Genomic DNA, 27,953 nt, shown 5'->3' on the forward strand with positions numbered 1-27,953 from the left:
GGACATGGTCTTGTTAAGTTGTCCAGGCTGGCTTTGAACATGTATTCCTCTTGATTCAGTCTTCTGACTCCCTGGGACTACAGGCAAACACTATGATGACTAGATGTTCTTTTTCATAGCAGCATAATATACCATTGAATGGAGTTACACCATCATTTATTTAATCAGCCCCCACTGATGAATAGTTACCAATTTTTTGCAATGATTTACCATTACAAACAAATCTGCAATAAATATTCTTGCAGACACAGTAGTTTTCAATGTGCAAATATTATTTTACAATAGATTCTTAAGATTCAATTACTGGTCAATGGCTATATGTATTTGTATCTTGATAAATAACCTTCATAGAGGGTATACCATTTAATGTTCCATCTAACAATGTGTGAGAGTGCATTTTCCAACCCCTTATCCAATACAGTTTGTTATCAAACATTTTGTTCTTTACCAATCTGGTAGATGAGAAATAATATATGATGGTAATTATGATTTGTATTTGTTATTATCAATACAATTAAATTTTTATCACATATTTTAAAAACTTTGGTGTATCTTCTGTGAACAGTCTGTTCATATACTTTTCTGTCTTTTCCATTGGATTGTTGGTCATTGTTTTTTATTTATGAAATTATCGGGATTTGCTATATATTAAGGAGCTTAGCAACGCATCATGGCAAATGAGAAATTATTTACCACTATTCTTGAATCTAAATTACACATATCTCCCCAAAGATTCATTACAACCTAAGATATTAAGATACCCCAAGCTTCTTTCCAAAACAGTTGAAAAATTTTTGCTCCCTTCTTCCACTGAAAAGCCACAAAAAGAGCATTTCCTGTGTGGCAGATTCTGGGCTAAGTCCTGGGGTTACAGACATCAAAAACAAAGACATACCTACAGAATAGTATTGATCTGCAAGCAACAGAAGGTACTGTGGAATTCTCATGACTCAGTGATGTTTCACATCTTTCAACCATTGGCCACTTTGTCTACTATGTGCTGAGGATACAGCAGTGAAACAGACTGAGGAAGAGGCCCTTCATTCATTGAACTTAGTCTAGTTCAAACTCCACATCACTTGGGAGAGTCCAAACTTTTATACATTCAGGGAAAGGAGCATATGCATTCATTAGGCAGGATGCAGGGCTGAGAGAAAAAGGAAGAGATAGGAACAGCTGAAATCTGCCTTGAGAAAGTACATGGGTAGTGATCTTCTTCTGACAGAACAGTGGGCAAGAAGCCTCTCTCCAGTTCCCTCAAAAACAGAAGTACCTTCTTCCCTTTCACGTCTCTAGGAAGCAGTGGAAGAAACACATGAGGGAGTCGCTCTAGAGCCAGTGGGGCTGTCTGGCTTGAAATTGCCTTTCCTCTCCCTGTCTCCTGCGCTGATACCCTCATCCCAATAGACTCTGGGGCAAGAAATATGGTGTGTCAGGCCTAGAAAGGTTCCACAAAGTCAGGAAGGAGTTGGTTCAAGGTTACAAAAATATTATGGTATTAATCCTCTTCCATAAGAATGTAGTTGTTTTCCCCATTCCCAAGTTCAGGCCCCCACATATTTTGGTGAGAATATCATGGGAATAGGACACACCTACACAGAAGTATACTTTGATATTAATGTGTTTGGTAAGATTAATATTCTCTTTTCTGGCAAAGTTAAACCTGTAGTCTTAGTTTCCTAATATGTAACAAAAATGTGTTTGCTGTAATCTAAACCATGTGGTTATAATGTACCCATTTTGAGACCCCCCAATATATCTCTCTCTGTCCTCAGTTTTCCAATCATAATGTCTATAGTGTAGTAAGAGATCCAATCATAATCATAGCCCTTCCCCCTGCCCTTCCCAACTTTAAATTAGTCAATTGCATAGATTGTAACCCCCAACTACTCCTAGCAGATCAAGGGGCAGTGCTGCCTTAGGGATTAAAAACTTGGGCAGACTTCTGGTTCAGTGTGCTTGCTTGCCAGACTTTTTTGGTAGTACACCCTTCTGCAGAGGTAAAATTTGCCTTAAGGAGTAACTTAGGAGTATGTGTCTGATTTCTTGAGGCACTCTAATATATCTAACAATCTTCCATGCCTAAGTTCAGGCCCCTATATATTTAGGTGAGGAGACTATCAAGGGAATAGGACATACTCACATAGAAGTATATTTTGATATTTATGTTCTCTCTGATTGCCTCTGGTTTCCGTATATGTTTATCCCACGTTATCTAAGACTATTTCAATACAAGAAATATGTTGGACAATAAAGGCTAAAGACTCAGGCAAGAGGTATAGGAAAAAACCAAGAGGAGGAATTGATATTGATCTGTGATGTCAGGAGAGAGAAGCTTTTCCAGACACCCCACTAGGATCCCACACATTTCGTGTAGAAAATTAAGCGCTTGAAGGAGAGGCCAAGAGGGCTTTTCCTATACAGGTAACACAAAATGTGGAACAAATAAGAATTGATACTTTCATCTCAGTTTGGAGCCTTTCACTCCACCCCATCCCGCCCGCTTTTATAAAAATATCTATAGTCCCTCCTCTGACCCGCCCATTTGGTCAGGGTTTTGGAGACGTGAGTTTGTAAACACTAAAACCCTTTGATATCCGTCCGCCTCAGCAGGCCACAGCTGATTTCCTGACACCACAACCCGGAACCCATATGCATTTCAGTTTGGAGTGTGTGTGTGTGTGTGTGTGTGTGTGTGTGCGCGCGCGCGCGCGTGCGTGCGTGCGTGCGTGTGTGTGTGTGTGTGTCCTTAAAAAGAGAGAACTTAATACCAAGACACTTTGTCATTGGTCTGTTTCTCTCCATTCCAGCGCTATTTCCTCTAGGTCCCAATCCGGTCTTTGGGAATTCCAGTATGCGCTAGAAATAGAGTGGGCGGGGCGACAGTGGGTTGACACACGGAAAGCAGCGCTAGGAAACGGTTGGTATCACTCCGCTTCTCTAAGCCGGATCCCCTTAAACTACACCCTAGCTCCTCCCTTTGCCGATTTCAGTAATGGGGACGTGGCAGAACCTATTCTGCGGAGGAAAAGGTGAATGCTAATTAGTCGCTACCTCCGGGTTCCTGAGGAGCCCCGGGAACAGGAAAAAGAAGAGAATACCAGAAAGTTATAATAGTTTGCCAGTCACCGCCCTTTATCTGATAAAGCAAGTATCTCGTCATAAGTCCCAGGTGCCGAATCAACCCCCAAACACAGTCGCCGCCATTGTTTCGGGTATTTGCCTGTCTGACTGTCCGTCCCTCCTTCTGTGTGGCACGGCACCGCTTGAAACAACGATATAAGAAAATTGCCTCTGATCCAAGCGGAGCAGGTCAGTGATAAGGCTAGCATCGCTTGCGGGAGTGAACATGGGTATCGGAGATGAGTGCGGAATACGTGACCTGGCCTTGGGAGGAGGGCAGTGAGAGGCTTAGAGGGACTAGAGTAAAATAAGATGGTGAGTTTTTTGCTAAGTTTCTAAACTCACCCTAATTCCGAATATATTTGGGAAGGGAAAGTAGTGTAGTCGCAGCTTCTAGCAGGGGAAACAAGTATGTAAGAGAAAGGGGCTGCTACTATTGGTGGGGAGTGTTTTCTAAGGACTCCTGAGAGGGAGAGAACTTAAAAATGTGTGATAATAAAAGTCTTGTGTTGAAGAGGGTTTCATATCCTGTTTGCTTGACTGATCATTAATACACTCTCTTCATTAGTTTTTTGGGTGTGCATTATGCATTATCTGTGTAGATCTGTTGTTAAGTTTGCAGTACTCCACATTTGTGTAAATATCTGTAGGGGGCAGCAGACCTCAAGGATAGGGGAGAAGAAGAAGAAAATTGGCCTGGCTTCTTTAGAGTGGGCATTGCTTGAGGGTGCTAGACTACCAAGACTAGAGCAGGTAGGGATCTAGCATAACCTCCAGCTCTCCTATCTGCCAGCTTTCAAGATATGTCCTGCCCCACAACCATTATATTGCAGAAAATGATAGGCTTTGGGGGAGAGGAAGGAAATGTAAGAACTTATATAAGAAATGTGAAAATTATATTTTCCATTGTTTTCCAAGTTTCAGAGGCTTGTTTGGGTATTTCATTCCTACTAACACCACTAATACCTTGCAGGGATGTTTGAGTTGCCTCTGCATGGAAATTGTCAGATTTTGAGAATGGAGCAGAGGAACTTGGAGATGTGGGAGTGGGGGAAAAATGAGACAGAAAATGTTTGCCAAACAGGTACCTGTATACAAAAAGCATATATGTCCTAGGTGCTAAAGTACTGGTCTCCACCAAAGACTCAGTGTTCTTGGTCTCCTGTGCTCAATTTATTTGTCTCTGTGTTTGTGGATCTCTGTGGGTAGATATGTTCCTAGGTCTGTAGAACTAAAGTTTTTGTGAAGGTTTGAAAATTAACCCAACATGAAGCTAGGAAATATTGAAGAAAATCAACCTGTATCTTTTAAGGTTGGTATGAGGTTACAGGGATAGGAATGACTGAGGCTAGAGAATCCCATCTATTTTTTGCCAGTTTATCAATGACTCCTGTCTGCTCTCCTCTTTTCAGCCTAGTTGAAATTCTTTGTATACTTTGGATTTACAGAATGCAAAGGCTTGTCCTGTTTTCATGCTTCATACTGTAATCCAGTTCTAAGCTAGGCAAGTTTCAGAGCAATCATGGGAAAGGGAAAATGTGGGCAACAGGGAGGAGGAGGAACAGCTCTGAAGCAGGAAATGGTGGAAGAAAACATGAGACAGAGTGTATCTAGAAAGACAAGACTAAGGGCCAGGGACCAAGGTCTGTCTACCAAGAGGTCAGTTTCCATCTCCTCCTGTTTGTCTATTTGTTTTTATGTCTGCCAGTAGGTATGCTCTAGGCTAATCACCATTGGAAGCAAGCAATTGAAGTGAAAAATTATTCCTGAAGAGTGAGATTGTACGAGTGTGGGGACTGCTTGGGTATTTTTGTAGTACAGGGTGGTGGAGATCTGCCTCCAGCAGGGGTCAGGATCCAGCCTAAGCATCCCTTAGCCTATCTCACTCCCATCCAGGTTCCCTGCCCTCCATACTCTTGTTTGTTACCTGGAAAGGATATTGGTAGCACTTGGAGGTATAGAGAGAGGGTGAAATGACATTTATCTACTTTTCCCACACATCACTGAATTTCCATACTTTCATATCTCTGTGTTCTAATCAGCGTGAGGAGAAAAACTGGAAGAGACTTAAAGCCCCATTTCCTTCCTCCACTCCTAGGTCCAACTTCAATGGCAGATCTGGTGTCCTTGGAGTGGCTGAAGACCACCACCCTCTACAGGGATGCTCCCAGGCCCAGTCATCCTTCCTTACCTTGAGTGAGCTTCCTCAGCATGTTTATATCATTGGCAGAACCTGTAGTTGGAAAGGGGACTGAGTGACTGCTGGACTTTGTATGAAAACACCAACTTGGGACAGACCTTCAGTCAAGGCTGAGACAGGGGTCTGGTGGGGTCTTTAAAGAGTTTTGCCTTTAACTTGGATCATGATTGGCTCACGGGCTAGAGCAAGAGATAGAGAAGAGGCTGAGGATAGCCTGAAAGCTCAAATCAGTGGCCCTGAGAATGCTAGAATGAAGACTCAGCCCAAGGCAGTGGTTGAGGCAGAACCAAAAGCAGAATTAGTAACCCAGGCCAAAGCTGGTGATGGAGCAATAGCCAGGACTCAAACAGTGACCTACACTGAGCCTGTGGCTGTGACAAGGGAAGCAAGCAAAACGAAAGATATGACTAATACTAGTCTCACAGCTGAGACTAAGGCAGAGCTCCTGGCAGAGCCCGGTATAGTGCCTCAAACCAAGTCAAAGGCTACCCCTGTTTCTAGGGTTAGTTTGGTAACTAAATCTGAGGTAAAAGATTGTGCAGGCAGTGAGGCAAACATCAAGTCTTCTGCCAAGGCTGATGATAAGGCCAATATTGGGTCTAGGCCTGAGATAAAGGAAGAGACCAGCAACAAGTCCAGGGCTGGGAACAAAACTGGTATTGGGATCAAGTTCACTGATGAGGATGAAGAAAATGTCTGCTCCTGGTTCTGGAATGGAGAAGAGCCTAGTGTAGGATCTTGGTTCTGGCCTAAAGAAGAAACCCCTCCTCAAGTTTATAAACCCCCACCTAAGATACAGGAAGAGCCCAAGCCCACATACAGCCCCAAACTTACTACAAAACAAAAAGCAAAAGCCTGGTTAAGGGCCAGGTATATTGTCCTAGTCCCAGTTGAGGGAGGGGAACCAACATTGCCTCCAGAAGGCAACTGGACCTTGGTTGCAACCTTAATTGAAACTCCTCTGGGGATTCGGCCTCTGACCAAGATTCCACCTTATAATGGGCCTTACTTCCAGACCTTAGCTGAGATCAAAAAACAGATAAGGCAGAGGGAAAAATATGGGCCTAATCCAAAGGCCTGCCGCTGCAAATCACGTACCTTTAGTTTAGAGCCTAAAGAATTTGATAAACTTGTTGACCTACTTAAGTTAACTAAGGATCCTTTCATTCATGAAATAGCTACTATGGTAATGGGTATCAGTCCTGCTTACCCATTTACTCAAGATATAATTCATGATGTTGGTATTACTGTTATGATTGAAAACTTGGTCAATAATCCCAATGTTAAAGAACACCCTAAAGCTTTAAATATGGTAAATGAAAGCTCTGAGTCTTCTGAAGAACCAAAAATGGAAGAATCATATATACATCAAATTTGTAAGGACATAATCTGTTATCCTTTGAATTCCCCTGTGCAACTGGCTGGACTGAAATTATTGGTGCAATTGAGTGTGAAATTTGAGAATCACCACATGATTGCCAGTTATATTCTAGAGTTCCTCACATTATTGAACAAAGGAAGTGTCAAAACCAAGTTTTATGCTTTAAAAGTGTTTTTGTGCTTGTCTAAAAATCAAGCCAATACAAGAGAACTGATAAGTGCCGAAGTACTATCATCACTGGTTGCGCTCTTTAACAAGAATGAGTCAAAGGCCAATGTTCTTTGTATCATTGAAATATTTGAGAATATAAATTTCCAATTCAAAAAAAGGGCAAAGCTGTTTACTAAGGAAAAGTTCACTAAATCTGAACTTATTTCCATATTCCAGGAAGCAAAAGGGTTTGGTCAGAAACTCCAAGACTTAGCAGAGCACAGTGATCCTGAGGTGAGAGATAAAGTTATACGATTAATACTCAAACTCTGAATAGTCTTATGTTTTCACAAAGCCTTGAACATATTTTTTGCTTTTGGAATATGAAACCAATGCATATTATAATTATAAATTCAATACTTATGTTCTCTGTGTTGATTGTTGCAGTTTTAAGGATACAAGCTAATCTTGCAGGCTTGAACATTTGCTTATTTTTATTGTGCTATAAAATATAAATTGAGATATTTTTAGTATTTCTGCAACATGACCTGATAATGATCATATTCATCCTGAATAAGCTACAAATCTGTTCATTGACAAAAGTGTATCCTTTTGAGATTTCATTTACATGTTGTTAATAAAGTTGCATGCTAAACTGGTAAAACCATTGTCCTAGTTCTTCAGTTGAAATGTAGTCAGAGGGATAAAGCACAAACAACAAAAAGATGGTGAAGAGATGGTGTCTGTGTCAGTTTATCTGTAGAGGGTGCACAAAGAAAAAAAAGTTCACTGGCAGATCCTTTAGTGCCATCATGTTCAAGGAGTAGAATCACTCCAGAAGCAAGGGGACAGGACCGTACTACTACCTGTCTAGTTTCTGGCTGACAGTGCACCAAGAAATGAAGCTGAAGCCCTATCCAGGCAGCCCTAAGGAAGCAGAAGAGGACAGACTGAGGAGAAAGGGATCACAGATTATTTCATTCCATTGAATCCCAGATCTTGTGCTTGGACTTTGGTATAGGATATCTATCAGGACACCATGATGCTTTTTAACCCCCTTGAGTATTCATGGTTCTCACCCCCATTCAGAAAAACCATGAGTGACTATGTAGGAAGTGTGGTTCTGAAGGGATCCAACCCTACTGTGTTCTCATCAGCATTCTCCCCATTCAGGGGTACTAGATTTAGTGTTTTCTCTGAGGTTCCCTCCCCCTGATATCCTGGACCTAAGAGGAGGGTCTGGGGTCCACCTATAGAAACTGCTTCATAATCAGTCTCATCTGTCTTACCTTGGTGACTATTAACTCATCGTTGGTTTTGTTTTATGGACATGCTTTGGAATTGGTAATTTGTACCTATTCTTGATGGCAGATCCTTGTTTGTGCTGATGCTTCTTGAAGGACAATTATATGTATGACACAACCATGGGATACCAAAATCCCTTAGGAGTGTATATTTTGTAAGAAATTAATTCCCTAATTTCACTGTTCTCTTTGCACAGTTTACAGAGTTGAAGCCATATTGTCTATATCACCTCAACCTCTCCTGTTTATTATTAACAAAAGCTAGGTACTGGGCAGGGGTTTGTGGTATAGAATGACAGTATAGTTTGGGATTTGGGGTCACTTCTTCCTCTCCTGTTCCTCCCAAATTCATATGCTGTTATGATTTTCTTTAAAATTACTGCCTAGCAGTGGGAATAGTAGATAGTAGGATCTGAATTGAAATGCTGGTATTTCTGTTGATCTTCCTCTCTCTGACTTTGCATGTATTTGGGGGAATGCCTAAACTGAAAATGTCAACATGGAATATACCATTGGTTTAACATCTATCCCTAGTTTAATTTCTATTATGGTTAGGTGTGACTCTTATCTTTCATACATGTAAGAGTTATAAATGAAGAACAATTGGCCTTACCTTTATATTGAGGGGCAAAAGCAGAGTAGGTTTTGTGTATTGTGCAGCTTCAATTTAGATGATTTTTGAAGTTCTTTATAACTTGTTCTTTAATCCGCAGAGCTCCCCTAGCCTATAATACCAGCTGTGGTGGGCACTGCTTTCAGTATTGGAGATCTTCACAATACAAATGGACCAGACTCTTTGGAAATATTCTGTGTCTCAAGTGCCCTGTGAAGCACACACTTAATCAGTTGATGGCTATGGAATTTTCCAATATCAGCTAAAGAGAAGGGTGAGTGTGAGATGTATGTGTATTTGTGTCAAAGCAAAAAGTTGATGGTCTCCCCTTGGGTGGGAATTGTGAGAAGTAGAATCATCATCCAAAATGTTCCTGAGGTATCATCTGTTGATGTACACTTAGGTTATTTCCACCTTTTGCCTATTATGAATAATGATGCAATGAACATAAAATACAAGTATCTGTTGAAGTCCCTAATTTCAATTATTTTGAGTATATACCTAGAAGTGGAATTGCTGGGATCTATAATTATGTGTTTGGCTTTTTGAAGAATTGCCAACTTTTTGAAGAATGGCAGCTCTGTTTTACACCACCATCATTTTACATCATAAATGGTTATAATTTATCTACACCCTTTTTGATGTTTGTTATTTTCTATTAATTTTTTTAAATTTATTTTTAACGTGATACTTAGAAATATAAAAAATTTTACATATTGGGACTGGGGTTATGGCTCAGTGGTAGCATGTGTGAGGCACAGGGTTCAGTTCTCAGCACCACATATACAATAAATGAATAAAATAAAGGTCCATCAACAACTAAAAAAATTTAAAATTCACATATTATTGAATAACATAGCCTTTTAATACATGTATAGATTTTATGGTGCTCAAGTCAGATTAAACATATCCATCTCCTCAAATACTTACCATTTCTAATATACTGTGCATATCAACCTCTTATGTATAGTTTGCAAAAATTTTCTCCCATTCTGAAGGCTGCCTCTTTACTCTGTTGACTCTTTCCTTTGCTGTGAAGAAGCTTTTTAGTTTGTTGTAATACCATTTGTCAGTTTTTGCTTTTATTTCTTGTGCTTTTGGGGTGCTTGCTCATTCCAGTGTTCTGCAGTGTTTCTTCTGTGTTTTCTTCTAGTCATTTCATGGTTTAAGGTCTTATATTTATGTCTTTAATCTATTTTGAGTTGAGTTTTATAACTGGTAAGAAATTATCCTGTATATGAATATCCAATTTTCTCAGCACCATTTATTAGAAAACTGTCCTTTTCCCAGTACTTGTTATTAGCACCTTTGCTGAAAATCAGTTGGTTATAGATACATGGATTTACTTCTAGGGGTCTGTATTCTTTTCCATTGATGTATGCACCTAACTTTATGCCAACACCATGCTGTTGTGATTACTACAGCTTTGTAGTATGTTTTGAAGTCAGGTACTATAGTGCCTCTTGCTCTGTTCTTTTTTGTTCAAGATGGCTTTGGCTATTTGGTATTTTTGGAGAAGGATTTACATATAAATTTTAGGATTTTTCTAGTTTTGCAAAGGATGTTAATGCTATTTTGATAAAGCTTGCATTGGATCTGTAATTGCTTTGGGTTGTGTGGACATTTTAATGATATAGAATCTTCCAATCCATGAACATAGGAGGTCTTTCCACATCTTTTGTTCTCTTCAGTTTTTTTTTTATCAGTGTTTTATAATTCTCATTTTAGAGATCTTTCATCTCTTAATTTAAATTTCTTCCTAGGTATTTTATTTTGTGTGTGTGTGGCTGTAGTAAATAAGATTGTTTTCTTGATTTCTATTTCAAATGATTTACTATTGGCTTATAGCAATGCTATTGACTTTCATGTGTTGATTTGTATCCTACAACTTTGCTGTAGGATTAGGGTTGGAGTTAGGGTTAGGGTTAGGGTTGGGGTCGGGGTCAGGGTTAGGGTTTAGGGTTAGTTCTAATAGATTTTGGTGGACTTTTGGATTTTCCATATATATGATCGTCATCTGCAAACACTGACAATTTGACAACTTCTTTTCCAATTTGAATATCCTTTCTTCCTTTCTGTGGCCTGATTACTGTGGCTAGGACTTACAGTATTGTGTTGAGTACAAGTGTTGAAAGTGGGCATCCTTGTCTTGCTCAAGAGAAAAGAGAAAGCTTTCAGTTTTTCCACAATTAGTATAATGTTGTTGCCTTATTATAAATGACCTTTATTATATGTTTCTATACCTAGTTTGTTCAGTGTTCTTATTGTGAAGGGATGTTGAATTTTATCAGATGCCTTTTCTAAAAATATTGAGAGGATTGTATAGTTTATTTTCCTTAATTTTGTCAGTGCAGTATATCTGTTTACTGATTTGCATATATTGAAACAACTTTGCATCCTTGGGATGAATCCTCTAGATCACGGTGAATAATAATCCTTTTAATGTGCTGTTGAATTCAGTTTGCTAGTATTTGTTGAGGATTTTTGCATCTATGTTAATCAAGGATATTGGTCTGTAATTTTCTTTTTTGTTGTTGTGTCCTTAGCTGGTTTTGATGTTAGGGTAATGGCTGGTCTCATAGAACATGTTTGGAAGAATTTGTTCTACTTTTAGTTTTTGAAATAACCTAATGTAAATTGGCATTACATTTGAAAGGTTCTTGCTTAGCATCTGTATGGTCATCTTAAGTGAGAGCTGCCATTTTAAGAAAAATTTTTGCTGTCCCACCCAAGGGTCTTTCTGAGAAAGGCTCACCACTCCCTCATACCAACCCACTCTTAACCACTGCATTTGGACCTACCCGGCTCTAATCCCTGAGCCTGCCTCATAAAAGTCCCGAACTCCAAGCCTGTTTTGCTTCTCTTGGTCTCTGGAGAGATGTGCCTTTATTTGTCAGCTCTGACAAATAAACTCTGATGTATCTCTATCTGGTGTCCATCTTTCATTTCTTTCTTGCCTGTCTCCTGATTGCTCACTTTCCTTTCAACATCTTCTTTACATATTTGATAAAATTCAGAAGTGAAGTCATCTGGTCCTGGACTTTTCTTTAATGGGAGGCTTTTTATTACTGATTTATTCTCAGTACTTGTTATTGGTGTGTTCATGTTTTCTCTTTCTTCATGATACATTCTTGGAAAATTGTATGTCTAAGAGTCTGTCCATTTCTTCTGTTAGCATATTGTTGTTCGTAATAATCTCTAATAATAATTTATATTCCTGTGATATTAGATATAATGTCAGCCTTTTCATGTTTGGTTTATTTTTGAGTGTTTTCTCTCTTAGTCTAGTTAAAGGCTTTTCTGTTTTATCTTTTCAAAAAACCAGCTTTTATTTTGTTGATCTTCTGTATTATTGTTTATGGGAGGTGTAGCACTGGGGATTGAACCCAGGGGTGCTCTGTCACTGAGCTACATCACTAGCACTTTTTATTTTTATTTTGAGACAGGTTGACATTGAGCCTTGCTATCCTGCTTCACACCTGGAAAATCTTTTTTGTATTTTTATGTTTTTGTTTCTTTTATTTCTGCTCTGACATTTATAATTTCTCCTCTTCTCATTTTAGGTTTGGTTCTTGTTTTTCTAGTTTCTTGAGATACAGAATCTTTTTGCTTCCTTATTGCACATCTTTCTGCTTTTATTTAGGCATTGATTGTATAAACTTCCTTCTTACTACAGCTTTTGCTGTATTCCATAGGTTTTGATATGTTGTGCATCTATTTTCATGTTTCTAGAAATATTTTTAATTTCCTTCTTGATTTGTTGGTTGTTCAAAATTGAGTTAATTTCCATGTATTTGTATAGTTTCCCTAAATTTTCTTTTTATTGATTTCTAGTTTTATTTCATTGTCATCAGAAAAGGTAATATGATTTCAGTTTAAAAATTTTCTTTACACTTGGTTTTCTTTTTCCTTTTGAGGTGGTAGGGACTGAAATGAGGGCTTTGCACATGCTAGATAAGCACTTTACCACTGTGCTGCACTCCCAGCCCTTTAAGACTTATTTTGTGGCCTATCATATAGTCTATCATGAAGAGTGTTCCAAGTATTGATGAGAAAAATATATATGCAGAAACCATTTAATAAAACGTTTGGTAGATGTCTATTAGGTCTATTTGGTGTAGGGTACAGTTTAATTCTGTGGTTTCTTTGTTGGTTTTCTGTATGGATTGCTGAAAGTGGGGTGTTAAAAGTCTACAACTATTACCGAACTGGAATCTGTCTTTCTCTCCCTTTAGCTTTTTTTTGGTGGGGAGGTATACTGGGGATTGAACTCAGGGCACTTGACCACTGAGCCATATCCCCAGACTTTTTATTTAGAGACAGGGTCTCATTGAGGTGCCTCACTTTTGCTGAGGCTGTCTTTGAACTTCCAATCCTCCTGCCTCAGCCTCCTGAGCAGCTTGGATTACAGGTATGCACCACAGTGCCTGGCTTCTCTTTAGCTTTATTAACACTTGCTTTATATATTTGGGTGTTCCAATATTGGGTATATGAATATTTAGAATTGTTATTTCCTCTTGCTGAATTGATCCCTTTATATAATGATCTTTCTTCTTTCTTTTTACTGCTTTTGATTTAAAAGTCCAGTAAAGTCTTTTTTGAAACTCATACCATTATGGCCATTCTTGCTTTCTTTTGTCTTTCATTTGCATAGAGTATTGTATTCCATTCCTTCACTTTTAGTCCATGCAATTACTCAGAGCTACGAGAGTTTCTTGTAAGTGATATATATTGGTCTTGATTTTTTAAAATCCATCCAGTCACTCTGTGTCTTTTTAAATATATATTTAGTTGTAGTTGGACACAATACCTTTATTTTTTATTTTTTGTTTTTATCTGGCGCTCAGGATCGACCCCAGGCCTCGCATATACTAGGCGAGCGCTCTACTGCTGAACCACAACCCCAGTCCCCACTCTGTGCCTTTTAATTGGAGAATTTAATCAGCTTACATTCGAGGTAATTATTGAGAGGTAATGTGTTACTACAGCCATATTGTAACTTGTTTTCTATTTTTATTGTGGTTCCTTTTTTGCTTCTTTCTGGTGTTCCTTTGTGATAAGTAACTTTTTATGAAATAGGTTTCGATTCCTTATTTATAACTTTTGGTCTGTTTTAGAGTTTTGCTTTGTATGTACCAGGGAACGTACAAAAAGCACCTTTTATTCATAAAAAGCTATTTTGAAATGATAACAACTTAACATGACCATAAGGATAAGAACAGAAACAAAAATACAGGAGAAAATGCACTCATAAAAAAACTACACTTGTATTCCTTTCAGCCACCCACATTTTGAACTTTTGCTAACCCATTTTATACCTTTCTATGTTGCCTATCTCTAAAATATTAATGTATTTGTTACTAATTTTAGTTGTATTTTTAGTCTTAATACTAAAGATATCGATAGTTTACATGCCATTGTTATGATTTAGTATTCTGAATTGTATAATTACTCTTATCCAGTGAGTTTTATATCTTCCCTTTTTTTCTTCTTATTTATTAATGTATCTTTCATTCAGTTTGAAGAACTTCCTTTTAATGTCTTGTAAAACTGGTCAGTGGAAATATATTCTCATTTTTTGTTTGGAAATCTCTCTCTCTCTTTCATTTCAGAATTTTCTGAACAATATCTTTGCTGGGTACAATATTTTTGATTGACAGTTTCTTCTTTCTTTCAGTACTATAAAAATCTATTGCTACCCTCTCCTGGCCCATATGATTTCCAATGATAAATTTGCTGGAAGGTGAATTGGGATAGCCCTATGTGTTATTTGTTTTTCTCTACAGCCTTAAGAATTCTTTATATTTAACTTTTGAGAGCTTGATTTCAAGATGTCTTGAGGTACACTTGACTGAGTTAAATCTGGCTGATGACCTTTGACCTTCTTGTATCTGCATATTTGTAGTCTGCATAAGGTTTGGGAAGTTTTCTGTTACTATTTCCTTAAATAAACTTTTTACTTCTACCTCTGTCATTCTCAAACTTTCTGGAACCCAAATAGCCCAAATATCTGCTCTTTTAATAGTGTCCCAAAGTTCCTGCAAGCTTTCTTAATTCATCTTCATTTTTTATCTCCAATTGTGTATTCAAATAGCCTGTTTGTGTTTATTCATTCTTTCTTCTGTTTCATCTGTCCTGCTATTGATTATTGATGCCTTCTATCACATTTTAAATATATTAAGTGTATTTTTTAGTTCAAGTATTTCTGTTTAATAGTGTTTAGTTGCTTCCATCACTTTGTTGAATTTCTATATTAGAGTATTGAAATATTTGTGTTTTTAAGCTCATCAAGTTGCCTTAAAATAGCTGTTTTAAATTCAAAAACCATATTTGAGAGTTTTCCTAAACTGATTACTATCTGATTAGTTTCTGGCACCTTATTTTGAGTATTAGTTGAGTTCATAGTTTCCTGAAAGCCCCGATGATTGTTGATATGTGACGTCATCTTGGTATTAATGGAATAGTGATTTATTTCTGTCTTCCTAATCTGACTTCCTTAATGCTTACTTGTTTTAACAGAGATTTTTTTTTTTTTTTTTTTTTTTTTTTTTTTGTAGTACAGGGGGTTGAATCCAGGGGTGCTCTATCACTTAGTATACCCATCCCTTTTTATTTTTTATTTTGAGACAGGGTCCTACTAAGTTGCCCAGTCTGGCCTCAAACCTGTTATCCCTCTGCCTCAACCTCCCAAGTCACTGAAATTAACAGGTGTGTACCACCATGCCTGGCCTTTCCAGAGATTCCAATCAAGCTGCATATTTTCTCTGAACCTGCAGTCACTTCTGTTTCAGCACTAGATGGCGCCCAGTTCACAGGTTTGGCAGTAATCTGCAATTCTTGTGTTGTCTCTCTTTAAGTATTGGGGGATGATCCAAACCCAGAGTTGTCCCACATACACTGTGGTATGTTTTTCAGAATGAATTAGGAGAGTACCTAGAAAGACTAGTTTGTCTACACACTCCTTTCTCTGTGGCTGGGATAGGCCCGGATGCCTTGTCCACAGTTATTGTTCTGTGGTCAGGTACTGTGGAATTCTGCCCAGCTCTGGGCAAAGTCACTATTGATGGACCAGGCATAGATTCCTAGGTAAGAATTGTGGCCACTGATGCTGCCAAGCTGTATCATATTCTGAACCCACAGCTTTCCAGGAGCAGCACAATACTGGGGTAGGACCAAGGTCTATATTGCTATGTAGTGCCTATTTGGTAACGTGGACTTGTTGCCCAAGACTGCTGCAGTCGGACCAGATGATGCTAGAGCGGGGCCGCGTGTCTTTTCCTGGCACCAAAGCTCTTCCAGAGGCTTCATATACAGGTGTACCTAGTACTATTACAATTTGCCTAGTGTTAAGTTTCACCAGCCCAGCACTAAGTTCCAGGATGAAGTCTTACACTCACTAGTTGTCCTTCTCCCACCAAAAGAGGTCTTGCACCATACTTGCTGCCTGAATTGAGGTAGTTGTGATGAAGGCAGTCCCTTGGCTACTTGGGTTGATGCTATTCTGGGTCATGTCTGTGTTTCACACCTGCAGGGAGACTGCATAGTCTGAGAGGTGTATCTAGGCCTATAGCTGGTGGTAATGCAAGCTGAATCACAAGTCCATCCCACTGGATTACAGGTATCTTCCTGGTGCTGGAACAGTTCCATATCCCCATCTGAGAACAGTAGCCTGGTGATCATTGTGCTGCCCCAAACTGGGGATGAGTGGTAGAGACAGTCCTTTGGCTGTGAGGGCTGAAGCTAAGGTGGGTTGCACCTGAGTCTCATGGACACAGGATCCTTGGTGTAGTCCTGAGAGAAGGACAGATTTGCCTCAGGCCCATTCGAAGGCTGGAAATGGTGCAGGCTGAAATTGAAGTCTCTTTTGCCAGTGTCTGGTCTCTGCCTGATTCTTGAACAAGTCTACGGCTCTATCTGTGAGCTCTGTTCTAATTATAGGACCTTCTGTTTCTACTGGGTGCTGGTCTTACTGTGGTGGGTCTCTCACTGAGTTCCAAGACATAGCCCTGTGCTAGCTTTTGTTGCCTGTTCCCCTGTAGGTTAAGTTTAGCTTCCCTGTTTGTTGCCCAAGAGTGAAGGAAGGGTAGTAGAAGTAGTCAGTTGTTTGGAGCTTGTGGCTTGGTCTTGTGGCTCAGTCTGCAGGTATTGGATTGGGATTGGTAGTGGTTGTGAGGCATTACCCAGCACTGGGTTTCACCATGGTGGGGCTAGTACAGGGTTTCAAGGCTAAGGCTGGACTTAATTCTTTCTCTGATGCTGAAGTAGGAGGCATCTCTCTTCAAGTTGGGCTGCCTAGAATTGGGGGAGGAATGAAGTGAACATCTTTTTCTTTATGCTTTCTTCATTGTGTCTTTTCAGTTTGTTATGCTAAAAGCAGGCCTTTTGGTCTCTCATCTGATTTCCTTAGCTTTTATGAACGTAGTTTTGTGTGTGAATAGGTATTCAACTTGGTGTGCCTGTGGGTAGAAGATCACTGGAGAATTTTATTCAGTAACCATATTGCTCTGCCTCCATCCATTAATTTAATTTATTTTTTTAGGAAGGGGGATTTAACCACTGACCTATATTTCCAGATCTTTTTATTTTTTTTATTTTGAGATAGCATCTTGCTAAGTTGCTTAGGGCCTCACTAAATTGCTGAGGCTGGCTTTGAACTTGTGATCCTCCTGCCTCAGCCTCCCAAGATGCTGGTATTTTAGGTATGTGCCACCATGCCTGGCAATTCCCTCCATTAATAGCTATTTTTTGATAGCCATCCTACTAACTGTAGGATGGCATCACATTGTGATTTCAATTTGCATTTTCCTAATGATTAATGATGTTGAGCAACTTTTCCTGTGCTTTTATTCATTGTTTGCTTATCTTCTTTGTGGTAATGTTATTGAAGTTCTTTGTCCATTTTTAATTCTTTTTGTTATTGTAGTTACATTGTAGGAGTATATATTCTTTATATATTCTGGATACAAGCCCCTTAACAGCTATATGATTTCCAAATATTTTCTTTTCTTATGTAGTTTTTCATTTTAAAAATGTTCTTTAATGCACAAAAGCTTTTAATTTTAATTTAATTTTAGTTCAATTTATCTGTTTTTTTTTTTCCTTTTGTTGCTGGTGGTTTGGTTTTCAGATCTAAGGAATGGTGAATTCAAGGTCATGACAATTTACTGTGGTTTCTTCTAAGAGTTTCATAGTTTTATGTTTAGGTTGTTGATCCATATTGAGTTAATTTTTTTAATGTGGTGTGATGAACAGGTCTGATTTCTGCCTTTAGCCTGTGGAAATCCAGTTTTCCCAACACTAATTATTGAAGAGTCTTTTCTTTCTCCTTTGAATGAGGTGGACCCTCTTGTCAAAATCAATGGGCCCATGGACATTTACATTTGTTTCTGCATCTCAATTCTATTCCATTTGCCTCAATGTCTGTCCTTATTCCAGTATTGCGTGTTTTTCTTCACTGTAGCTTTGCAGTAACCTTTGAAATTATGAAGTGTAAGTGTTCTAACTTTGTTCCTCTGTTTTAAGATTGTTTTTATTATTAGTAATCCCTTCCCCAAAATTTTAGGATGAGCTTTCCCATTTAATTAAAAAGTAATTGAGATTTTGATAGGGTTTGCATTGAATCTATAGATTTTTTTGGTGGTATTGCTATCTATAATTTTAAGATTCCAATCTATGAACACAGAATACTTTTTCATTTATTAGGTCTTAAATTCACTTTTGTTTTGTTTTTAATTGTGTTTTAAAAATTAGTGCATTAGGGCCTGGGATTGTGGCTCAGTGGTAGAGCGCTTGCCTAGCACGGGCGGTACTCGGGTTCGATCCTCAGCACCACATAAAAATAAAGGCATTGTGTTGTGTCCATCTGCACCAATAAATAAATAAACAAACAAACAAACAAATAAATAAATAAATAAATAAATAAATAAAATTAGTGCAGTATACTTATACATAAAAGTAGAATTCATTGTGATATGTTCATAAATTCATATGACATAGTTTGGTTAATTTTGTTCTCTGTTCCTCACCTTTCCCAGCCCTCCTCATTTCCTCTTCTTCTCATTCCCCTTCCTATTCTCCATCATTCTCCCATATATTTTCATGAGATTCCCCTCCTTTTTAATTTTTTTCTTGTGTGTGTGGTGCTGAGGATTGAACCTAGGTCCTTGTATGTGCAAGGCAAGCATTCTACCATCTGAGCTATTTCTCCAGACCTAATATTCTTTATTTCACTGGAGCTTCCGCATATAAGAGTAAACATTTTGATTCTTGACTTTCTGAGTCTGGTTCATTTCACTCAGCGTGATTTCCAGTTCCATCCATTTACCAGCAAATGATATAATTTCACTTTTTATGGCTGAGATAAACTCCAAACACACTGTGTGTGTGTGTTTGTGTATGTACACACATCTTATTTTCTTCATGCATTCATCTATTAAGGGGCACCTGCGTGGTTCCATAACTTGGCTATTGTGAATTCTGCTGCTGTAAACATTGGTATGCATGTATCACTATATGCTTATTTTAGTTATTTTGGATAAATACCAAGGAGTGGGATACTGAGTCATATGGTAGGTCCATTCCTGGGTTTTTAAATTCTTCTAGTATTACTTTACAGTTTTAGATGTATAATAATTTACCTACTTGGTTAAATTTATTCCTAGGTATTTAATTTATTTTGTATACTATTATAAATGGGATTGCTTTCTCGCTTTCCTTTTTCAGATTGTTCATTGCTGGCATATAGAAGCATAGTTGATATTTATGAATTGATCTTTTAATTTGCAACTTTACTGAATTAACTCTAATAGTTTTTTGTGGATTCTTTGGGAGTTTTTATATGTAGGATTATGTCATATACTAATAGAAATACTTTTCCTTCTTCCTTTCCTATTTGAATACCTCTTTTATTTCTTTTTCATGTCTAATCATTTTGGCTAGAACTGATAGTACAATGGTTTTAAAAAAACAGTGGTAAAAATGAGCATGCTTATCATGATAGTCCCCAGATCCATCCATTTACCAGCAAATGTCATAAAGTAATTTTTCTTTATGTCTGAGTAATACTCCAGTGTGTGTGTGTGTGTGTGTGTGTGTGTGTGTGTGTGTGTGACATTTTCTTTATACATTAATCTTTGAAGGGCACCTGGGTTGGCTCCATAGCTTGGCTATTGTGAGTTATGCTACTGTAAACATTATGTGGCTGTGTCATTGTAGTATGCTGATTTTAAATCTTTTGGATATACACTGAGGAGTGGGATAGCTGGGTCAAATGATGGTTCCATTTCATGTTTTCTGGGGAATCTCCATACTGCCTTCCACAAGAAATTAATTTAAAAAATAACTGTAGGCTGCGTGTGGTAGTGAACATCTGTAATCCCAGCAGCTCTGGAGGCTGAGGCAGAAGGATTGCAAGTTCAAAGCCAGCCTCAGCAACTTAGTGAGGCCTTAAGCAACTCATCAAGACCCTGTCTCTAAGTAAAATACAAAAAGGTCTGGGGCTGGGGCTCAGTGGTTAAGTGCCCCTGAGTTCAATCCCCATACCAAAAACAACAACAACAACAACAACAAAAACAGCAAAAAACAAAACAAAACAAAAACACCCCCAAAATTATAGGTAAATGGCAGAAAGATCAATATAGGGAAGGGAACAGGGTTGGGGATGGAGGGAAGGTGAAGGAGAGGTACTGGGATCTAAATTAGAATAAGATATAATACCATACTTGTATAATTATATCAAAATGTATTCTACTGTCATGTATAACTAAAAAGAACCAATAAAAATACCAAGCATGCTTGTCTTATTCTGTATCTTCCAGTGAAATTTATGATGTTGTGGGTTTTTAAAATAAATGCTCTATCGGATTAGGGAAGTTTCTTTCTGTGCCTAATTATATGAATGGTTTTTATCCAGAAAAGGTATCTTATCCAGTGCCATTTTTGCATCAATGGAGATGACCAAATGGAGTTGTTTTCTTTTTTAATGAAAGTGTGTCTTTCTTTTCTACTGTTAGAACAGAATACCACAGGGTGGATAAATTTTAAGCAATAGAAGTTTATTTGGATCATGGTTCTACAGGCTGTAGCCAAGTCCAGTATGGGAGAGGGGTGAGAGCCTTTTTGCATTATAACATGGTGGAAGGGCAAGTGAGCCTGAGCCACACAAAGAGACAGCAATGAGGGGTTGAACTTAACAATAGACCCACTCTCTAGTAACTAATCCACTTTCATGATTACAACATTAATCTATTAACAAAGGCACATCTCTTATCACCTGATAACCTCTTAAAGGTCTTGCTTCTTAGTGTCATGAAGAGTTGGAGGGGACATTCAAACTATAGCAAAGTGGGACTTTAGAATTCTTACGCTGACCACTGGTTATTTCTGGGATAAATTCAACTTGGTCATAGTAAGCTCTCTTTACTCACAGAAAAGAATTAGATCAGAAATATGAATTAACCCTTAAAGAAGGAAAATCAGTGGTTAAGCAGCAAAATATTAATTAGCAAAATTTGCAGCCTGAAAATGTGTAAAGAGAAAAGCATTTTTTCTTTGCCTGAATTTGATATTCAAAATTCCTGATATACAAAGAAAATTTAAGAATTCTTTTAGTACTACTAACAAATTTGAGAGTTTACTATTATCAATTTTGAGTTGCAAGACAACTTAATCTTTTAATTGTTTCAAGTATATTGAGGCATTATTCAGATAATTATTTTATTAATGGTCAACATAATAAATGATGATTTAAAATTCTAGTAAATGATGTAATTCACCAGTAATGTAATTAAACAACATCATCATCATCATCATCATCATCATCATCATCATCATTTTTTTTTTCGTACTTATGATTGGACCCAGAATTGATTTACCACTGAGCTACATCCCCAGCCCTTTTTATTTTATTTTATTTTATTTTTTTATTTTGAGACAGGATCTCACTAATTTGCTTAGGGCCTCACTAAGTAGCTTAGGCTGGCCTTGAACTTGCAATCCTCCTGCCTTAGCTTCCTGAATCACTAGGATTATAGGTATGCATGACTGCACCTAATCTAAACTTTATTTTTAAAGAGAGAGAGAGAGAGAGAGGGAGAGAGAGAGAGAGAGAGAAAATGAATCTTTTTTTATAGATGGACACAACACAATGCCTTTATTTTTATGTGGTGCTGAGAATCAAACCCGGGTCGCACCCTTGCTAGGCGAGCACTCTACCTCTGAGCCACAATCCCAGCCCTAAACTTTTCTTAAAGGAATTAAAAACCTATAAAATTTTAAGTAACCTATTATCTTGGTAGTGTTAAGAACAATGTAGCTCTCTGGTAAAGCACTTGCCTAGCATGTATGAGGCCCTGTGTTCAATTCCCCCATACCACAACATTTTTAAAAAATGAAGGAAAAATATCATATTTATATTATGGGATAACTCTTTAGTAAAATTGAATCTGATATGTTGTTTTCTAAAATATACTTAACACATATTTAAAAAATGTTTTATGTGGGGATGTAGTTCAGTGGTAGAACACTTGCTGAGCACATGCAAAGCCCTATTTAATCCCCAGAACTGCTATATATAGTATCTATTATCTAGAATATTTAAATAACTTACAATCAATAAAAAGATGAACATTACAGTTGAAAACTAGGCAAAGGACTTTAGCAGTTATTTCTCTTAAGAAGATACACATATAGTCAAAAAGAATATGAAGTTGTTAAATATCATTAGGCTTTAGGGAAATGAAATGAAAACCACAGTGAAACCACTTCACACTAGAGAAATTTGTACACTTCTAGTGAGAATGAGAAATGGTACAATGAATGTGCAAACAATTTGAATTTATCCAATGTACAATTTTCATTTACTTCTCACTTCTTATTGTTTATTTTTTTTAGTTGTAGTTGGGCACAATACCTTTTATTTTATTTATTTATTTTTATGTGGTGCTGAGGATTGAACCCAGGGCCTCGCATGTGCTAGGCAAGTGCTCTACTGCTGAGCCACAACCCCAGCCCTAGTTTTGTTCTTACTGATTACTCTATGGATTATAATAATACCTTAATTATATAGCACTCAAGTTTGAATTAATACCAGTTGAGTTGCAATGGTTATATAGGACTCCACTCTTTTATAGATCAATCCTCTTCTTCATGCTGTTATATAAATTCAGTTTTTTTTTCTTTTTCCCTTTTTTGGGGGGTTGGTACCACGGATTGAACTCAGAGATACTCAAACCCTGAGCCACATCCCCTGCCCTATTTGGTATTTTATTTAGAGACAGGATCTCACTGAATTGTTTAGCACCTGACTTTTGCTGAGGCTAGCTTTGACCTCATGATTCTCTTGTCTCAGCCTCCAGAGCTTCTGGGATTACAGGCGTGAGCCACCGTGCCTGGCTTATAAATTCAATCTTTATATACTGCATGTCATTAACAAGATTTAGAATTATGCTTTTAGGCATTTGGCTTTTCAAACATACAGGGAAAACATAGGAGTAACAAACCAAAGAAAGAATAATACTGACTTTTACACTTCAGTTATGTGTAGCATAATAATGTTTTAATCTAAGACTGCCTATTTATACAACAGTGACCTGATTTTGTGACATCATAACCATCTTAGTTTGTGTATACTCTGTGATATTTGCATAATGATGATGAAGTCACCTAATGATGCCTTTCTCAGAACTTATCCCTGTCATTAAACAATCCATGACTATACTTCTTCCCCACTTCTATGCCCCTGCACAAAGTTTCATATGTTACTAAAATTTTGTATTATTGTGGTATATTTATTTTTTATATTTATTTTTTAGTTGTAGTTGGACACAGCACCTTTATTTCACTTGTTTATTTTTGTATGTGGTGCTGAGGATCGAACCCAGGGTCTCGCACGTGCAAGGCAAGCACTCTACCACTGAGCCACAACCCCATACCTATTGTGGTATATTTCTTAAAATTGGTAAATGAGTATTGATACATTATTATTAATTAAAGTCCCTAGTATAATTTGGGATTTGTCCTTTGTTTTGTACATTAAAAGTGCCACTTTAAACTAATTTAACTATACATTTCAATGATGTTAAGTATATTCACATTACTGTACAAATATTATCACTATCTCCAGAACTTTTTGTTATCCCCAATTGAAACTCTGTTTATTTGAAAAAATATCCCCCCTTACCTTCTTCCCTCATTTACTGGAAGCACTATTCTACTTTCTATTTCTCTGAATTCGAATGCTCTAGGTACTTCATGTAAGTGGAAGCATACAATATTTTCCATTTTGTGTCTTGTTTGTTTCCTGTATACCATAATGTTTTCAAGGTTCATACTTCTAGTGTGTTAGTTTTAAGGGCAAATAGTATGGCATTATGTGTACCACATTTTGTTTATCCATTCCTCTCTGGGATGGACATTTTGGTTTCCAACTTTTGGCAATTGTGAATAATGCTACTAAGAACATTGATTGTATAAATATGTCTTTGAGTTTCTGCTTTCATAGCAGAAACTCAAAGAGATATTTATACAATTTGGGGTATACTTAGAAGTGGAATCATGACATCATATGGTATTTCCTTGTATAATTTAGAAAGCATCATACTATTTTCCATAACAGCTGCACTGTTTTACATTCTGATCAGTAATGCAGAAGTCTTCCAATTTCTTCACATCCTTACTAGTACTTTTCGTCTTATTTTCAGTGTTGTTGGTAATTGTTCTAGTCAGCTTTTTCACCCCTGTGACTAAAGGACACAAGCAGCACAACTGTAGAGGAGGAAATGTTTATTTAGAGGCTCACAGTTTTAGAGGTCTCAGTCCATAAATAGCTGGCTCCATTCCTCAGGGCTCAAGGAGAGGCAGGACATCGTGGGCAAAGAGAAGCAGTTCACATGATGATCAGAAATCAGAGAGAGAGAGAGAGAGAGAGAGAGAGAGAGAGAGAGAGAGAGAGAGAGAGAGAGAGAGATTGATTCCACTAGCCATATTTAAATATATATTCCAAAGCATGTCTCCCAATGACCCACCTCCTCCAGCTACACTCCACCTACCTCCAATTACCACTCAGTTAATCCCATCAGGGATTAATTCACTGATTAGGTTAAGGCTATAGCCCAATAATTTCTCCTCCATACCTTCTTGTATAGTCTCACACATGAGCTTTTGGGCAATACCTCACATCCAAACCATAACACTAATTGTCATCCTGAGGGATACAAAGTGGTATCTTATGGTGATTTTAATTTGTTTTTTCCTATTGGTTAGTGATGCCAAGCAACTTTCCCTGTGCTTATTGGCCATTTGCCTATCTTCTTTAGAAAAATATTCAAGTTTTTTATTACCTTTTTAAATTTTTTTTAATTGTACATGGACACAATACCTTTATTTTTTATTTATTTATCTTTATGTGGTGCAAGCGCTCGACCACTGAGCCACAAACACAGCTCCTCCTTTACCCCTTTTAAAACAAGGTCTTTGTTTTTGAGTTTTAGTTATTTATACATTGTTGATATTTGTCCCTTATTATATATTTTATTTATAGATAGTTTCTCCCATTCTGTGCATTGCCTTTTCACTCTCTTGATAGTGTGATTTGATACAAGATGCACAAGAGTTTTAAACTTTGACAAAATCCAATTTATCTATTTTTTTCTTTTGATTCTGGTGTTTTTGGTGTCACTTCCTAAGAATCATTGCCAAATCTAAAATGTCATGAAGTTTTTCCTTATGTTTTCTTCACAGAACTTTAGAGCTTTAGTTCTTAAGTCTTCTATTTTGAGTTAATTTTTGTGTGTGGTATAAAGTAAGGGGACAAGTTTACTTTTCACATGTTGATATCCAGTTTTCCCAGCAACATTTTTTGAAAAGACTATCCTTTCCCCATTAAATGATCCTGATATCCTTTTCAAAAATCATTTGAACATGTATTCATGTGTTTATTTCTGGGCTCTGCATTTTGTTCTATTGTTTTATGTACCTGCCTTCATGCCAGTACTATTCTGTTTAGATGACTGTAGTTATGTAGTTAACTTTGAAATTAGAAAATGTTGATCAAAAAAAAAAAAGAAAGAAAATGTCAATCCTTCCTTTGTTTTTCTTTTACAAGATTGTTTTGCTTGTTTGGGGTTCTTTGAGATTTCATATGAATTTTAGGATAGATTTTTTTCTATTTCCTCAAAAGGAAAACAACATTGAGATTTGTTTAATAATTTTTTAAAATTTATTTATTTTTATGTGATGCTAAAGATCAAACCTGGTGTCTCACACATGCTAGGCAAATGTTCCATCACTGAGCCACAGCCCCAGCTCCAACCTTGGGATTCTGATATGGATTATACTGAATTTTTTTAGATTGCTTTGGATGGTATTGACATCTTAACATTATTAAGTCTTCCAGTGAAAAATCACAGTATATTTTTCCATTCAATTATGTCCTTAATTTTTTTTCAGCAGTACTTTCTAGTTTTCAGTGTATAAGTCTTTCGCTTCCTTAATTAAGTATATTCATAAGATTTTGATGCTATTGTAATGGGTTTTGTACGTATATAATCATGTCATTGGCAAACATAGATGATTTTATTTCTCCTATTCCAGTTTAGATTCCTTTTATTTCTTTTCCTCTACTTAAAAAGGACTTAAGATACCATGTTGAATAGAAATGGAGAAAGTCATCACCCTTGTCCTTCTTTTAGTCTTTCATCATTGAATATGATGTTCACTGTGGGCTTTTCACCTGTATTTTTGTTTGTTTGTTTTTGTACCCAGGATTTAACCAGGGTGCTTAACCATTGAGCAACATTCCCAGCCCTTTTTTATATTTTATTTAGAGACAGGGTCTTGATGAGTTGCTTAGGGCCTCACTAATTTGCTAAGGCTGGCTTTGAACTTGCGAGCCTCCTGTCTCTGCCCCAGCTTCACATGTGCTCTTTATCATGTTGAGAATGTTTTCTTCTATTCCAAATTTGTTGAGATTATTTTTTTTCATGAAAGGCTGTTCAGTTTTGTAAAAGGCTGTTTCTATATAAATATGAATTGAGATGATATATTTTGTGCCTTCATTCTATTAACATTATGTTTGATTTTTGCATTTTGAATCACAGTTACATTCCAGGAATCAATCCCACTTGGCCATGAAGTATAATTTTTTTCAGTAGATGGAACCTAGGACCTTGTACACCAAGGAAAATGCTCTACAACTCAGCTCCATCCTCAGCCAGAGTATGATTTTTTATACCTCTGAATTTGATTTTCTAGTATTTTGTAAGGATTTTATATTAGTATTCATAAGGAATATTGGTCTATAGTTTTCTTGCAGTGTGTAATTCTGTTTCTTGTAGTGTGTAATTCTGTCTTTTGTACCAGTTAATATTGATCTTATGAAATGAGTTAGCAAGTGTTCCCACCTCTTCCAGTTTTTGAGGAGTTTGAGAAGGAATACTGTACAAATTCTCTAAATGAAATCCTTAATTAACCAGTGAAAACATCTGGTCTACTGCTTTTCTTTTTCTTTTTTCTTTTCTTTATTTTTTTTTAGTCGTAGATGGACACAATACCTTTATTTTATTTTATGTGGTGCTGAGGATTGAACTCAGTGCCTCACATGTGCTAGGCAAGTGCTATACCACTGACCCACAAACCCAGCCCTGTTTTTCTTTCTTAAGAGATTGTTGGTTACTGATTTGATACCTTTTCTAGGTATAGGTTATTCAGATTTTCTATTACCTTATTTTTCAGGTTTGGTTGGATGTGTGTTTCTAGGAATGTGTCCATTTCATCTAGGTTTTCCAATTTGTTGGCATGCATTAGTTCACCACACTCTCATATCTATGCAAGTGGTAATGCTTGTAATTTCATTTATGATTTCATTATTTTTTTATCACTGTGACTATTGATTAACCATTTAAAAAAAAATCTTTCACAAACCTAAATGTTCACTGATTTTTCTCCTATTATTTTTCTACTCTCTATTAATCTCCACTGCAATGTTTATCTTCTTACTTTTGCTAGCTCTGGGTAAGTTCTTTATTCTTTTTATGATTTATCAAGGTGTATGGCTGATTGTTGACTGGAAATATTTTTTAAGTCTAATGTTTTATCTTTTCCAATTTCATTGAATCGTTCTAATTTTTATTATTTTTTTCTGCTCAATTTGGATTTAATAGGCTCCTCTTTTTATAGTTTTCCAAA

At 37.1% G+C, this 27,953-nt stretch overlaps 2 protein-coding genes across 2 annotated transcripts in view; both read left to right on the forward strand.

Annotated features, from left to right (window-relative positions):
* Positions 1-5,325: 5,325 nt before the first annotated feature.
* Positions 5,326-7,502, forward strand: ARMCX5 (armadillo repeat containing X-linked 5). The gene has a single exon (XM_081276661.1). It carries the CDS (start codon positions 5,487-5,489, stop codon positions 7,185-7,187), a length of 1,701 nt encoding a protein of 566 aa, XP_081132787.1. The 5' UTR covers positions 5,326-5,486; the 3' UTR covers positions 7,188-7,502.
* A 1,418-nt stretch (positions 7,503-8,920) lies between these two features.
* The window catches only part of LOC308638834 (G protein-coupled receptor associated sorting protein 3-like), a 152,574-nt gene continuing 133,541 nt past the window's right edge, over positions 8,921-27,953 (forward strand). The window contains exon 1 of the mRNA XM_081276671.1: positions 8,921-9,045. The gene's annotated coding sequence lies outside the window, so the exon portion shown is untranslated. The remainder of the gene's footprint in view (positions 9,046-27,953) is intronic.

The sequence above is a fragment of the Spermophilus citellus genome, assembly GCF_964194105.1.
Source record: "Spermophilus citellus genome assembly, chromosome: X".
Taxonomy (NCBI): Eukaryota; Metazoa; Chordata; class Mammalia; order Rodentia; family Sciuridae; genus Spermophilus; species Spermophilus citellus.

Coding starts and splice junctions, on each gene's coding strand:
- ARMCX5 (XM_081276661.1), top strand. CDS start 5,487: ATGATTGGCTCACGGGCTAGAGCAAGAGATAGAGAAGAGGCTGAGGAT.